Here is a 13,713-nt window from a genome sequence, read left to right on the forward strand (position 1 = left end):
GAACAGATTTATTTGTAAGAAGAAATTTATCAAGTTTTGATTATTTTATGAACAATCAATAATTTCACTGAACAACAAAAAGATGAATGTTGAGTTAAATATTAGTCATCTGTCTGAACCCAACCATTCAATAAATAAAGTCAAATGCCCCCCATGTGATGGAGGAATGCACAGAGCATGTAGGGGGCGTGGCCTCAGTACCCCTGCAGTAGGATGTGTGCTAAGTGCAAGTTGCCAAGTGTACTTGCATAAAATCTGGTTGTTTTAGTCAAGTTTATGCTAAAATACATTGTCCCCAACTATATGTAAAATCACAGTTTAAGCCTCTGTAAACCTGGTCTAGTAAAATCAATATATGATATCAAGTTGGGTGTCTTAATAAACTTAAAAAAAAATCTGATTTGAAATTAAATATTCATAAATATATTAAAACTTAGTTGAAAAAACTGCTTTTTACAGTCTAGAACGTTTGCCTGGACTGAAATAACATAGTTAGGAGAATTTAGTGCTTTTGGGTTGCTTTAAATTTAGTAAATTCCCGTTTATTCCCGTTAATTCCCAAAATTCCCGTTAATTCCCATAAATTCCCATTAATTCCCATGGAAAGTTTCCAACTTTGAAAATTCCCGGAATTTTGCAACCCTAGTCTCAGTATAAACTAAGAAGCAATTACAGTAAAATTAGGGAACAATGGTAAAAAAAACAGCGTTGTAAGGAATTGGGTGGTTGGATTATGAATCCTTTTATGGATGCCGCCTCCTATTTGCATCTGGCCACATCGCCTCATCAACATCACACTCACTAGCCTCGTTCGACTTGGAGCCGTCTTGCTCAGAACTGCGCAACTATGACGCGCATCTTACTGAGCGTACAACAAAAATGCTGCATAAATGCTGTGCGCTCAGCAAGACAAGCGTCATAATTGCGCAGGTCTTAGCAAGACGGCGACATCTCAAACGAGGCTAATGAGAAGCAACAGGGAAATGATCACCTGATATCCAGTCTAAATCTCCTAATTATGGAGCGACTCAGGTTTAGCTGCACTCTCTGTCAGGCTCCCTCATTGATAGGCCATGATCTATAACTTGGTCCACTATAGTGTTCCGGTTGTATGTGTCTCCGTCTGTTGCATTCTTTGTCCTCGTACTCCTGTCGCTCTCTCTCCTCCTCTTCCCCTGACTCTTTACTGTCTCAGAAAGGAGCTGAGCTCACCTGGGGTCTATTTGTAGTGGTAAGGTTTAGACTGATTGGTATTCAATTAGTTACATTTTTTTTCAAGAAGTGTGTTGGAGCATTTCAAACACAGTGCAAAGCATATATCGTGTTTGTAGGGTTGGTGCTTTGGTTGAGGGCATGGTGACAAAAGTTAGAGGTTGTGATGCTGTGGTCATAGCAGTCACTGTTAGTGTTTACAGTATTCGGCAAAAACTGTATTTGTACCAAAATGTGCAGTCTACTGTAAATCACAGCAAACAGGAGCTCATCCCTGACCCTTCTATAGCTAACTGCACAAAAGCCTTTTGAGTTTAGAAATGTGATTGGCAGTGTGTTCTGTGAATACCAAGAGAGAGAATTCAGGAAGAGTGTGCAAGATATAGAGAATTGTGTGTAGTGTTGTGAAAAATGTGTGTTTTAGAATGAGAATATGAGTCTAAGGCAGGAAATGTGTTTGGAGTTAAGCAGAATTGGTTAAGCAGTTGGTAAATTAGTTTCAGATTGTGCACATTGTGTCTGATGTTCCAAAAAATGTGTTTAAACAATTGTGAAAAACTGTAAATTAACTTATACTTACTGAATTGCCACATTCATTTACAAATCATTAAAAAACATTAGAATGATAAACATTTATTTTAAGTAATTCTAAATAAAATACTGTAGGGGAGAACGGGGTAATCTGAGCCGCTTTTTACATTTGCTCCCCTCTAAGCGAGCTAAAATGATTTATCAATGGCACAACAGTTGATTAAGTTGACAGCAAGAAAATTTACTTTTACATGCAAAATACCTATTTTGGTGAAAAAAACATGCTTACCACAGCACCATGAGGTCCTCTCTTTCAGGGCCATGGGGAAATGAGAGGGGCTTGAAAACATATATCTCACATGACCACAAATGTTTTCCGTTGCCTAGATACAGGGGGTGGCTCACATTACCCGATGCCTCAGATTCCCCCGTTCTCCCCTATATTTTTTATTATTTTGTCATTTTTTGCTAAATATTTCCCTCAGGAAATGGTGGAGACAAGAAACAAGACAAAATGAGAGTTACACTCATAACTACTAGATGTGTAAATAAGCAACTGTTTGCTTAAAAGTTTTGCCATAGCAACTTTAAAGTTGAATATTTGTCAGTGTTGTGTTTACAACTTGTTTCCACTGACCCCAGTGGCCCAAAAAGCCAGTTATTGCAGGTTTGAACAAAATTACTTGTCACAGGAGATGGCAGCAAAGACACTTTGACCTACAGCTTTTTCCATGTGCGTAGCATTCTTCAGTCACATCTTTGTTTCTTTCTGTTTGCATTTAAGTCATTATGTTTTCTACATTTAGTATTCTGGCACACATGAGAAAAAAATTGCAAACTGCATACAGGATTTATTTTAGCACTTTGGGTTACTGAGTTTCAACAACCACTGTTTTGTTAAGGCATTGTCATAAAATGACATTAAAAGTGTTATTTTTGAATAAATCTTACAAATGTCTCCCTTGACTCTTTTACTTTGTTATAATAACTTCATTTGGATGTTTGACCGTCACTATGCAGGATGATGTAAGTGCAGGGTTTGACACTTGGAGTCTGCTGAAGTAGGACATCTATAGTAGAGAGTTTAAGACCTGAAAATTTAAATTAATTATATGGGAGAACGGGGGAATCTGAGGCATCGGGTAATGTGAGCCACCCCCTGTATCTAGGCAACGGAAAACATTTGTGGTCATGTGAGATATATGTTTTCAAGCCCCTCTCATTTCCCCATGGCCCTGAAAGAGAGGACCTCATGGTGCTGTGGTAAGCATGTTTTTTCACCAAAATAGGTATTTTGCATGTAAAAGTAAATTTTCTTGCTGTCAACTTAATCAACTGTTGTGCCAAAGCAAATTTATTCACGTAGAAAAACTTCTATCATACGTGTTGATGAACTACCAACATATGAAACCATGTGATGCTGATAACTGAAGATTAGCCTGAAATGCTAAGAGAGGTAGTTTTTTCTCAAATTGTGGTGGTGGGGGAAAGTGAGACAAATGATGTGGGGGAAAGTGAGCCACTGTCTCACTTTCCCCCTCCATGAGGCACAAGTTAAGTTTAGTCTTAAACATATTTTAATGTAATATTACATAACATATGTTTTATTTTAATGTCATACACATTGTAGAAAAGCCATCATGCCAAGGAAATACACCAGGAAGACAACCTGGGGCAACCACACGGAAAGAGCACCTTCTCATCTTTCCCTGTAACCTTCAGGGCTGGAATGTAGAGTAGGCCTAGTTGTAGATTATGACAGGCTGATGTTATAATCCAGTTGGGTCTTCTCCTGTGTTCTGAGTCCCAGGCTGTTCTTGCTGGTTCTGATTTTCCTATGCTTTGACCCCCAGACACTAGCTGGCTCTAAGGGTCCTGTGTTCTGACCCCCAGACTGTGTTCTAATCTAACTGGTTCTATCTTTCATTTGAATCTTATTAAAACCTTTTGAATTATAATATGTTGTATTTGATTTTGTTCAGAGTTACTTTCAAGTGTTTAGAAAATTTGTTTTGCTTAATAGACCAAACCCCATCATTCTTTTACTAGTCCGACATTAGTTCTGGAATGTGTGGCTAGCTTTCAGGATTCTTACTGTTACAATATGTGTTGTTATGGTAGTTTCAGAGTGGAAAAAGTAAGTGGATCAGTTTACCCCACAGCTGGGGTAAAGTGAGCCACATGACGTGTGTCGGATTATAGCGTTCTTTCTTCTGATTGGATAAAAATTTCGGGATACTACAATAAGTGTATTTGCCTATTACATGCAAAGCAGCTGACAGAGATCGGCTTTATGAAACGCGCACATTATGTAAGTGATCACTGTATGAATAAAGCGATTTTGCACTTGTATTATCATAAATAAACCGCTCACTTCACCTTTAAGTGAATTGATCGATCTTTTGTGAAAGAACAAAAAACTACAGCTGCTTAAGTCAATATTTGGAAAAAAATCCCATATTTATTGCAGTGATGGAAACTTTACATACCTTTGTCATTTCATACTTCAAACATTTATTAATTAAAGTATACACAGTGTTCAGTACTACAGAGAATGCACTGGATATCAAAATTGGTATCTGGCTTTTTTGTCAGGGGAATGTAGGATTTTCTGTAACTTCAAAATGGCTATTTATTGAAAAAATACTCCTCAAGTAGTAGTCAAGTAGTACTATGGACATGAAAACAAACAACAAATGACACATTCACATAGACAAAAGTACACATTTATGTTTTACCATTCAAACAAACAATGACAGACCGGGATCATTCAGATGTTTGCTACTAGAAATTTAAGAAACGTCAGGAGAAAAGTGTAATGATACTGCTATACAATCTATATAAATGTACATCTGCATGGATTAACTATAAATTAACTGTTTTTCAATTTCCTCTTTGTCGCATGGTGTGTTCCTGCCTCGTCTGATTTAGATGGGAGAAACAACCTTCCTTTTGTTCCTTTCTCTCTTCATAATGATAGCTATCAAAACACACACAATGTAAAGGAATCAATGTTTTTCCTGATGATCAAGTGGAGCCCACATGGACGGACTAAAATCAACAGTATTTACAGACACTGCATGTGTTTGCTGCCCACACACACACACACACACACACACACACACACACACACACACACACACACACACACACACACACACACACTCACTCACTCACTCACTCACTCACTCACACGCTGACGACAAAACTGGCAGAACCCAATGTTCCTGCAAAGAGGCAAAGGGAGCAATCTATGGGTCTGGCAGCTGAATACTTGAGTGGAAATTCATGGACTTAACAGCAAGGGAGACAAGAGTGTTTAATTGTCCATAAGTTCTTCTGTTTCTGGTCCTCGAGTGGTACATGGATGGTGGAACATTTCTACAACAGGGCAGAGTGAAGGGTTGGGAGGGTGGTCGTCCTATGGTCACCCGCTGTAGGAATAGTCTGCCTTGTTGTGCATCACCAGCTTGTTGTCTACAAAGTAGAAGCTGTCAGACTGTGTCTCATAAGGGTGCAGGATCATCTCACGCACTGAGGGAGAAAAGAGACACACAGCACTCGGGAGTTTCCGTCAATAAATCCTGTTAGATCTAATAAAACGTCTCTGTGTGGGTGTATGTGTCTCATGGTCAGGGTTATGTGTGTGTGTGTGTGTGTGTGTGTGTGTGTGTGTGTGTGTGTGTGTGTGTGTGTGTGTGTATTGGGAGTATCGCGACACTTACTGACTTCCTCGGAAAGTGCGGGGAACTCATAGATGTGCTCGCAAGTGTTCTTGCTGCTGGGCATGCAGAAGCCAAACTCGAAATCAAAGCTCTTGAGCAGCTGATCACGGAAGTAGTGTCTCTCGATCATGCGGAAGTTGTTTATTGGCGTGTCCCCCACTGTGAACTCCACTCTGCAGAGACACGGGGAGAAAATGAGACTATACCAACCTTGGACCAAATGAAAATCCAAACTTGGGTTAACCTTAAAGGATACATCCCGTTTGTTTCAACATGGGCAACTTGTTGATTGTAGTTTCCCCCATCACTTCTGACTTTCAAGACAAGATCTAACTTACCAACATAATTGCTGAACAAAGCAACATCATTACGACAAAGTCCATCGATGCAAGAAAAAGGAGCAGTGAGCCCATCTAACAGGTAAAATACCAATGCACGTGGAGAAGTGCGCACAACGGAAAGCACTAGTTTCTCTGTGATTTGGTCAGGTCACATAAACAAACTTTAAAAGTCTGCTGCTCTGGCCGTTGCAGTGGCCGCCACAATTTGTTGAAGTATTACATGCAAACACAACAATGGGCATTATATTATTCTGATTTTTTAAAGCCTCTAGGAACGTGTCTCTGTCTCTCTCTCGCTCTCTCTTTTTTTCTCTCACACACCGTCTTCATTTGTCAATCGGACGTAACAAATACAGATAAAATGCAAACTTACGTGGCTCCAACCTGCCGCAACTGGAGGAAGGCGGGGGTGAACTGGTAACGGACGAAGCGGCCGGCATTGGGGTCACACTGCTTTCTGTCTCCAGCTTAAGAAGAGATATTTAAAAAAAGGGAATGAGTCAAGGGAGTTAAAAAATTTCCATAGTTGACGTACATTACTACTAAAGACAAATGCTTTGTGACAGACGAGCAGAAATATCATACAATAAAATGTGAAACACCCTTTCAAGTTAGAAAACATTAAGAAAGACAACAAGTGAGTCACACGTAACAAAACATGGATTTTTACTTCATCAATTCTGCAATCTGTCTTAGGTTTGGAGCTGACCTGGTAATGGAGGTTTAGTGATCTCGAACAGGACTGTCCCTGTTTCCATGTCACGGATCTTAAACCTGGTGAAGTCGATCATGTGGACATTTTCTTCTGGAGAACATAGATAATCTGAAAAGAGAGAAAGACACTTCAAGCTGTATTCTCACACCTTACAGTTTTTTTTCGATCGCTTTTTTTTTCGGGCACAACTGTAGCTCAATGTGCAAAACTCTAACTACAGTCTGCACAAATTACAAACTTTTAATCTTTACAGTTTTGAATAATTTGAGTTACTTCACACAAATAACGTAATATTTTCTTTGAGGAAAGAGTGAAATTATTTCACATGCAATTGTTTATTTTATAACATACCAGTTATGTTTAGGTAAACAAAAATAAATGAAAATCAGAAGTTTGCTTCAATAGATACATCTTTTTAGTTTATATTTTATTGATAACATTTCCAAATGTAGTATTTATCTGTGTAAATATTCTATAATTGTAATACAGAAATTAATTCCTGTAATGTTATCATTTACTGTAAGGATGCAACTCTTACGTTTTTGTTTGCTGGAATATTCGTATTACAGAGGCAACTTTAGATCTTTGCAGATTGCGTTGCCCCCTCAACCCTGCCTCTCTGAATGAGAGACCATGATTTACAACAGGGTCTATCGGTGTTGCCCTTACTGTATTTCATCAGAAATTACAGCTCAATGTATTCTAGGTCTTCCTCCACACATCCACAGTATCACTGCTTCTCTTCTCCCTCCACCAACCTGTCTTCCTTGGTCCATTTATATCCTATAGGGGAGAACGGGGTAATCTGAGCCACTTTTTTACATTTGCTCTCCTCTAAGCGAGCTAAAATTATTTATCACTCAAATGTACACATTTCCCATTAATTCAGGATGTTTCCTAGAAATGGGCATTAGCAGAATTTTTTCAAGACAAAGGGCAGTGAAAATATGATTGTTTTAAAAAAAGTTGTCATGTGGCTCACTTTACCCCAGCTGTGGGGTAAACTGAGACAGACCAGAAAAAACAAGGGGGTAAAGTGAACCAGCTGGGGTTAAACTGATCCACTTACTTTTTCCACTGAAACTACCATAACAAATCAAATCAAAATCAAATCAGTTTTATTTATATAGCCCAAAATTACAAATAAATTTGTCTCGGTGGACTTTACATTTCATACAATATGATATATGATACAATATGATACAATATGATACAATATGACACCCTGCCCTTACACCCTTAGCTCGGCTGAGAAAAAACTCCCAGTAAAAACCCTTTACCGGGAATAAAAAACTGAAGAAATCTCAGGGAGAGTCGACAGAGTAAGGGATCCCTCTCCCAGGACGGACATACTGCAATAGATGTCATAAGTAGAGAAAATCACAAAGGAATTTGATCATTGACCAGGTGATTACATGGTAATACTAAGTAAAGTGCGAATAGTGTGGATGCAGGAAGACTTCAGATGCAGCCAGAGGATCCACACCGTCTCGTCTCCACCAGGGAAAACTAAGGTTTCCATCGCCGGGATTACATCCCACGTCTCCAGGTGGCGCCCTTGACCACTGCACATCATTCGCGTTGATGGTCCAATTCCAAACAAACAAACTGTTACAACACATATTGTAACAGTTAGAATACTGAAAGCTAGCCACACATTCCAGAACTAATGTCGGACTAGTAAAAGAATGATGGGGTTTGGTCAATTAAGCAAAGCAAATTTTCTAAACACTTGAAAGTAACTCTGAACAAAATCAAATACAACATATTATAATTCAAAAGGTTTTAATAAGATTCAAATGAAAGATAGACCAGTTAGATTAGAACACAGTCTGGGGGTCAGAACACAGGACCCTTTGAGCCAGCTTGTGTCTGGGGGTCAAAGCATAGGAAAATCAGAACCAGCGAAAACAGCCTGGGACTCAGAACACAGGAGAAGACCCAACTGGATTATAACATCAGCCTGTCATACTCTACAACTAGGCCTACTCTACATTCCAGCCCTGAAGGTTACAGGGAAAGATGAGAAGGTGCTCTTTCCGTGTGGTTGCCCCAGGTCGTCTTCCTGGTGTATTTCCTTGGCATGATGGCTTTTCTACAATGTGTATAACATTAAAATAAAACATATGTTATGTAATATTACATTAAAATATGTTTAAGACTAAACTTAACTTGTGCCTCATGGTGGGGGAAAGTGAGACAGTGGCTCACTTTCCCCCACAGCATTTGTCTCACTTTCCCCCACCACCACAATTTGAGAAAAAACTAACTCTCTCAGCATTTCAGGCTAATCTTTAGCTAATATCATCACATGGTTTCATATGTTGGTAGTTCATCAACACGTATGATAGAAGTTTTTCTACGTGAATAAATTTGCTTTGGCACAACAGTTGATTAAGTTGACAGCAAGAAAATTTACTTTTACATGCAAAATACCTATTTTGGTGAAGAAAACATGCTTACCACAGCACCATGAGGTCCTCTCTTTCAGGGCCAAGGGGAAATGAGAGGGGCTTGAAAACATATATCTCACATGACCACAAATGTTTTCCGTTGCCTAGATACAGGGGGTGGCTAACATTACCCGATGCCTCAGATTCCCCCGTTCTCCCCTACTGTATATGCATTAGTTCACTAACAAGTCTAAAACAAGACACCTTCTTAGTGTTTCAGTTGAAATTGCAATCAGCAGTGTTTGACATGCACTAGGCTGATATCCATTCTGTTTTGAATGTGTGGTCTACAGTTGTGACAGCAGTGTGTTAGCATTTGAACAAAGTGCTAGAAATCCACAGTGTTGTGCAGGCTGTGGTTAAGCCATGAGATAAGTGTGTAAAGTTTTGAAAATTGTGTTTACAGTTTTTTACGATTGCTAAACCACAGTGGGCACAACTGGAGCGACGTGTGCAAAACTCTAACAACAGTATGCAGAGCAGCGGTTCATACGGACCAAACTGTAGCTCGTTTTTCATTGCTTAAACACACATTTCAAAACTCTACACACCTATCTCATGGCTAAACCACAGCCTGCAAAACTCTGTGGATTTCCAGCACTGTTTTCAAATGCTAACACACTGCTGCCACAACTGTAAACCACACATTCAAAACAGAATGAATGCCTAGTGCATTTCAAACACTGCGGATTGCAATTTCAACTGAAACACTAAAGATGTCTTGTTTTAGACTTGTTAGTGAACATATATACAGTATAAAGGGAAAGCTCAAAAACATATTTTTTTTGGTAATGGAGCAAGGAAGACAGGTTGTTGGAGGGAGAAGAGTGGCAGTGAGAGTGTGGATGTGTGGAGGAAGACCTAGAAGACATAGAGCTGTAATGTCTGATGAAATACAGTAAGGGCTACACTGAAAACCCTGTTGTGAATCATGGTCTCTCATAGAGAGGCAGGGTTGAGAGTGCAAGCCAATCTGCAAAGATCTAAAGTTGCATCTGTAATACGAATTTTCCAGCAAACAAACAGCTTAGAGTTGCATCCTTACAGTAAATGACAACATTACAGGAATTTATTTCTGTATACAATTATAGAATATTTACACAGATAAATACTACATTTGGAAATGTTATCAATAAAATATACAAAATGTGTATCTATTGAAGCAAACTTCTGATTTTAATTTCTTTTTGTTTTCCTAAAAAAACTGGTATGTTTTTCATGTGAAATAATTTCACCCTTTCATCGAAGAAAATATTACGTAATTTATGTGAAATAATTCAAATTATTCAAACTGTAAAGATTAAAAGTTTGTAATTTGTGTATTGGGGTTTGATGCTAGTGTTAGTACTCTGAGCATGTTCTGAGTGACAGTGTGTTATCTCAGTGAGGCTGGTTCATAGTGTTTGCTGCACTGAACCTGTTTTGCAGGTGAAGTGAACTGTTCAGCTCCAATGACTGTTGGTAGTGCAGACTGTAGTTAGAATTTTGCACATTGAGCTACAGTTGTGCCCACTGTGGTTTAGCGATCGAAAAAAACTGTAAGCAATGAAAAACGATCTAGAGTTTGGTCCACATGAACCGCTGCTGTGCATAGTGTAGTTAGAGTTTTGCACTTGTCGTTCCGGTTGTGCCCACTGTGGTTTAGCGATCGAAATAAACTGTAAAAGTATGGCACCCTAGATGTATCTCCCTAAATTCTCAGTTTGAAGTTCAGCAGGAAACCCATTTACAGTAAGGATACCTCAGAAAGGAGGGATTTCTCTTCGAGGAAAGACAGAAATACTCCTGTGTACATAATCTCACGGTGTGCATGCGGTGTATCTTAGAGTGGTTCAGGTTTAAGGTTTTAGCCTCTGTTCTCCTCAGAAAACCGAGGAACAGCAAGCCGGACAGTTTCTAAATACAAAGCCCCTCTTATTTGTTCACCTTTTTACTATATATTTTTTATTTTTTAGACATTACAAAACAAGCTAGAATAAAGTCTGTATTTACAGCAGGTGGGGATATTCTCCCTTTTTATGCATGAAGTTTTTTGTGTTTGACTATGGTCATTTTTATGTCTCTACTGTAGTAATGTTAGTTTTATGTAGCTCTTTAAAGCTAATTCCTTTAATTTCTGTCATTTGACATGGAGGACTTGTTTGACATAAAAACCACAATAAAGTAAATAAAGCAAATCTATTTTTAATCCTTATGAGCACACATGTTCACGGTATATACATTAAAAAAACACACAAACACACACACGCACACACACACACACACACACACACACACACACACACACACACACACACACACACACACACACACACACACACACACACACACGCCTCCTTACTAATCCATTATTACTTTTCTCTTACATGTTTTTGTTTGCATTGAATTGCAGGAACAGTACCAAAGTACCCAGAGCAGGGTGACATATTTGGTCATTCTGGCACTGATATGGATATGGAAGTTCGTATAGTCCCAAGAAGTGATCTAAGACAACATATGTGTTGAGTGAGACACTCCCCTCCCAACAGAGTAGGATTAGACCTAAGAGGCTTATTTTGTTTTATCATCACATGGACCGATTGGTTGGACGCACGCCCTCACTCACGCACGCACGCACGCACATACACACACACACGCACGCACACACGCGCGCCTATTATCCCATTATGGTTATGGCAAGGGCAGTTATTATTGTCAGTTCAAAATACAGTAAGAAGGCAACAACAGAGGTCAAAATAGGACAAACATGGACACGGGCAAGCATACTCTCAAACTCCTCTGTTGTTTCCGATGGTTAGGGAGCAGATGGGCCACACAGGCTTAAGCCACCTGCTTGAAGGTATTTATAGACTGCTTCATAAAGTGCACTATACCTGACACCTGTCCCTCTTGTGAAACAGGACTATTTAGAGGATTGCTGTTGAATACAGTTTACCACATATTTTGGGCACTGGTGGAAAGCTAGGTGAATATCACTGATGCCATGTGACACTATGATTACACAGATTACATAACAATAAAAAACTACAGCAAAGACAACAGCATATCTTGAAGTGTGACATCCCACTGTTTACATGTGTAGGCCCTATGGAGACTAAATGTCATTAAATAATGAGATAGTATTAATGCAAATATACTTCATTTATTAGTGCTCAAACTTATTTGTAAACCCACAGGCATGACTTGATAAATCTCATCAACATTTTTTAGCGAGAGACAAAATAGAGTATGCTGTATTTAGTGTTTTAGTATTTGCTTCACCGCACACAGGGATCTTGAGATATGTTTTATTAGGAATAAACAGATTTAAGGTTTGTATGAATTCAACATTGAAGTTTAAAAATAAAGTTGCTTTTAGTCTGGCCTTTGAAATACAATTACAGTTTTTTTTCAATCGCTAACCCACAGTGGGCACTTTTGAAAAAAGTGCTGGAAATCCACATTGTTGTGCAGGCTGTGGTTAAACCATGAGATAAGTGTGTAGAGCTTTGAAAATTGTGTTTAAGCAATGAAAATCGAGCTACAGCTGAATGAACCGTTGCTCTGCATACTGTTGTTAGAGTTTTGCACTTCTCGTTCCAGTTGTGCCCACTGTGGTTTAGCAATCGTAAAAAACTGAAATTTGGCCCCATTAATTAACAAATAACAACCACTTGTCTTTGCTGACTCCGTATATAGAAACATAATGCTGAAAAATCAGCATTAACTGTAGAATAACTGAGTAAATGTATATATCAACATATATACATGCATGTTGACAGAGCACGCATATTTACCGTGCATGTACATACAATACATTTGTTAGTGTGAGTGTGTACACTTACAGCAGTTGCATGTTCCTGCACATGCCTTGCAGAATAAACTAGGCTCCTCACCATGATAATTTCAACATACTTTTCATTGTAAACATCACGAAAAGCTTCTTTTGCTCAAAAAGTCTCTTTATATTGCCTTCCAAACTCGAGTAAGAGGGTTAGGAAGCTGCTGTTTGATGCAGTGCCCTCTAGTGCCGGTTCATTTGATGTGAGGAGCTTATCTGTTCTGAGAATTTTACTATAAGCCTACTGTTGGTCTGGAACTGTGTTTCTTCTAAAGAAACAGCAAGGAAACACTTTCACAAACTATTTTAAGAGTACCATGTGGCTCAAGGTAATCAATTAACACTCAAACCATGTTGAGCTTCAAAACACCATACATGGGACCAAATAAATAATATTTTGGAAAAAATCTCTTAATATCAGATGAAAATTGCATTTTTACTGTTTAACTGTTGGTGACTTGGGCTAATACCACTCCTACAAAAATGTATTCATTTATACCACGATTTATATAGTAAGCAAGATCTTTCTACAACTCCTCTCTATGACAGTAGACAAGTTATGTAAGGCATATGCATAAATAAAATATCAATAAAATCTGTAGGCTTTGATAATTGTAATTACTGTGACCATCAAAATGGTCTTTCTCACCTTGAAGACTGCAACAAAATCACTGCATATGATGTCTCTTTCTAAACACATTTATCTGTTTTAGCTGAATGAACAAAAAAATCCATCACAGCCACATTACTTATTATCTTTAAGTTGTTTAAATTCCTCCTAAAGACACCAGTGAACCCCAAATAATATCCACATGATATCGTTAGAGGTAACTTTTACCTTTTCTAAAGGGCACAATATGTGTCATCCATTGAATTTAGCATTTCAGACCAAAACACCACTTCATTGAAAATCTGT

The 13,713-nt window shown here is 38.6% G+C and overlaps 1 protein-coding gene across 1 annotated transcript in view; it reads right to left on the reverse strand.

The window, feature by feature from the left end:
- Positions 1–5,170: 5,170 nt before the first annotated feature.
- Positions 5,171–13,713, reverse strand: part of unc119a1 (unc-119 lipid binding chaperone a1) — a gene marked incomplete at both ends in the record, with an annotated part of 19,264 nt that continues 10,721 nt past the window's right edge. Inside the window, 4 exons of the mRNA XM_080053930.1 lie at positions 5,171–5,277; positions 5,469–5,641; positions 6,183–6,276; positions 6,519–6,632. Of these exons, the coding sequence (XP_079910056.1) occupies positions 5,171–5,277; positions 5,469–5,641; positions 6,183–6,276; positions 6,519–6,632 (488 nt within the window). The remainder of the gene's footprint in view (positions 5,278–5,468; positions 5,642–6,182; positions 6,277–6,518; positions 6,633–13,713) is intronic.

This window comes from Ammodytes marinus (assembly GCF_949987685.1).
Source record: "Ammodytes marinus genome assembly, chromosome: 3".
Classification (NCBI taxonomy): Eukaryota; Metazoa; Chordata; class Actinopteri; order Uranoscopiformes; family Ammodytidae; genus Ammodytes; species Ammodytes marinus.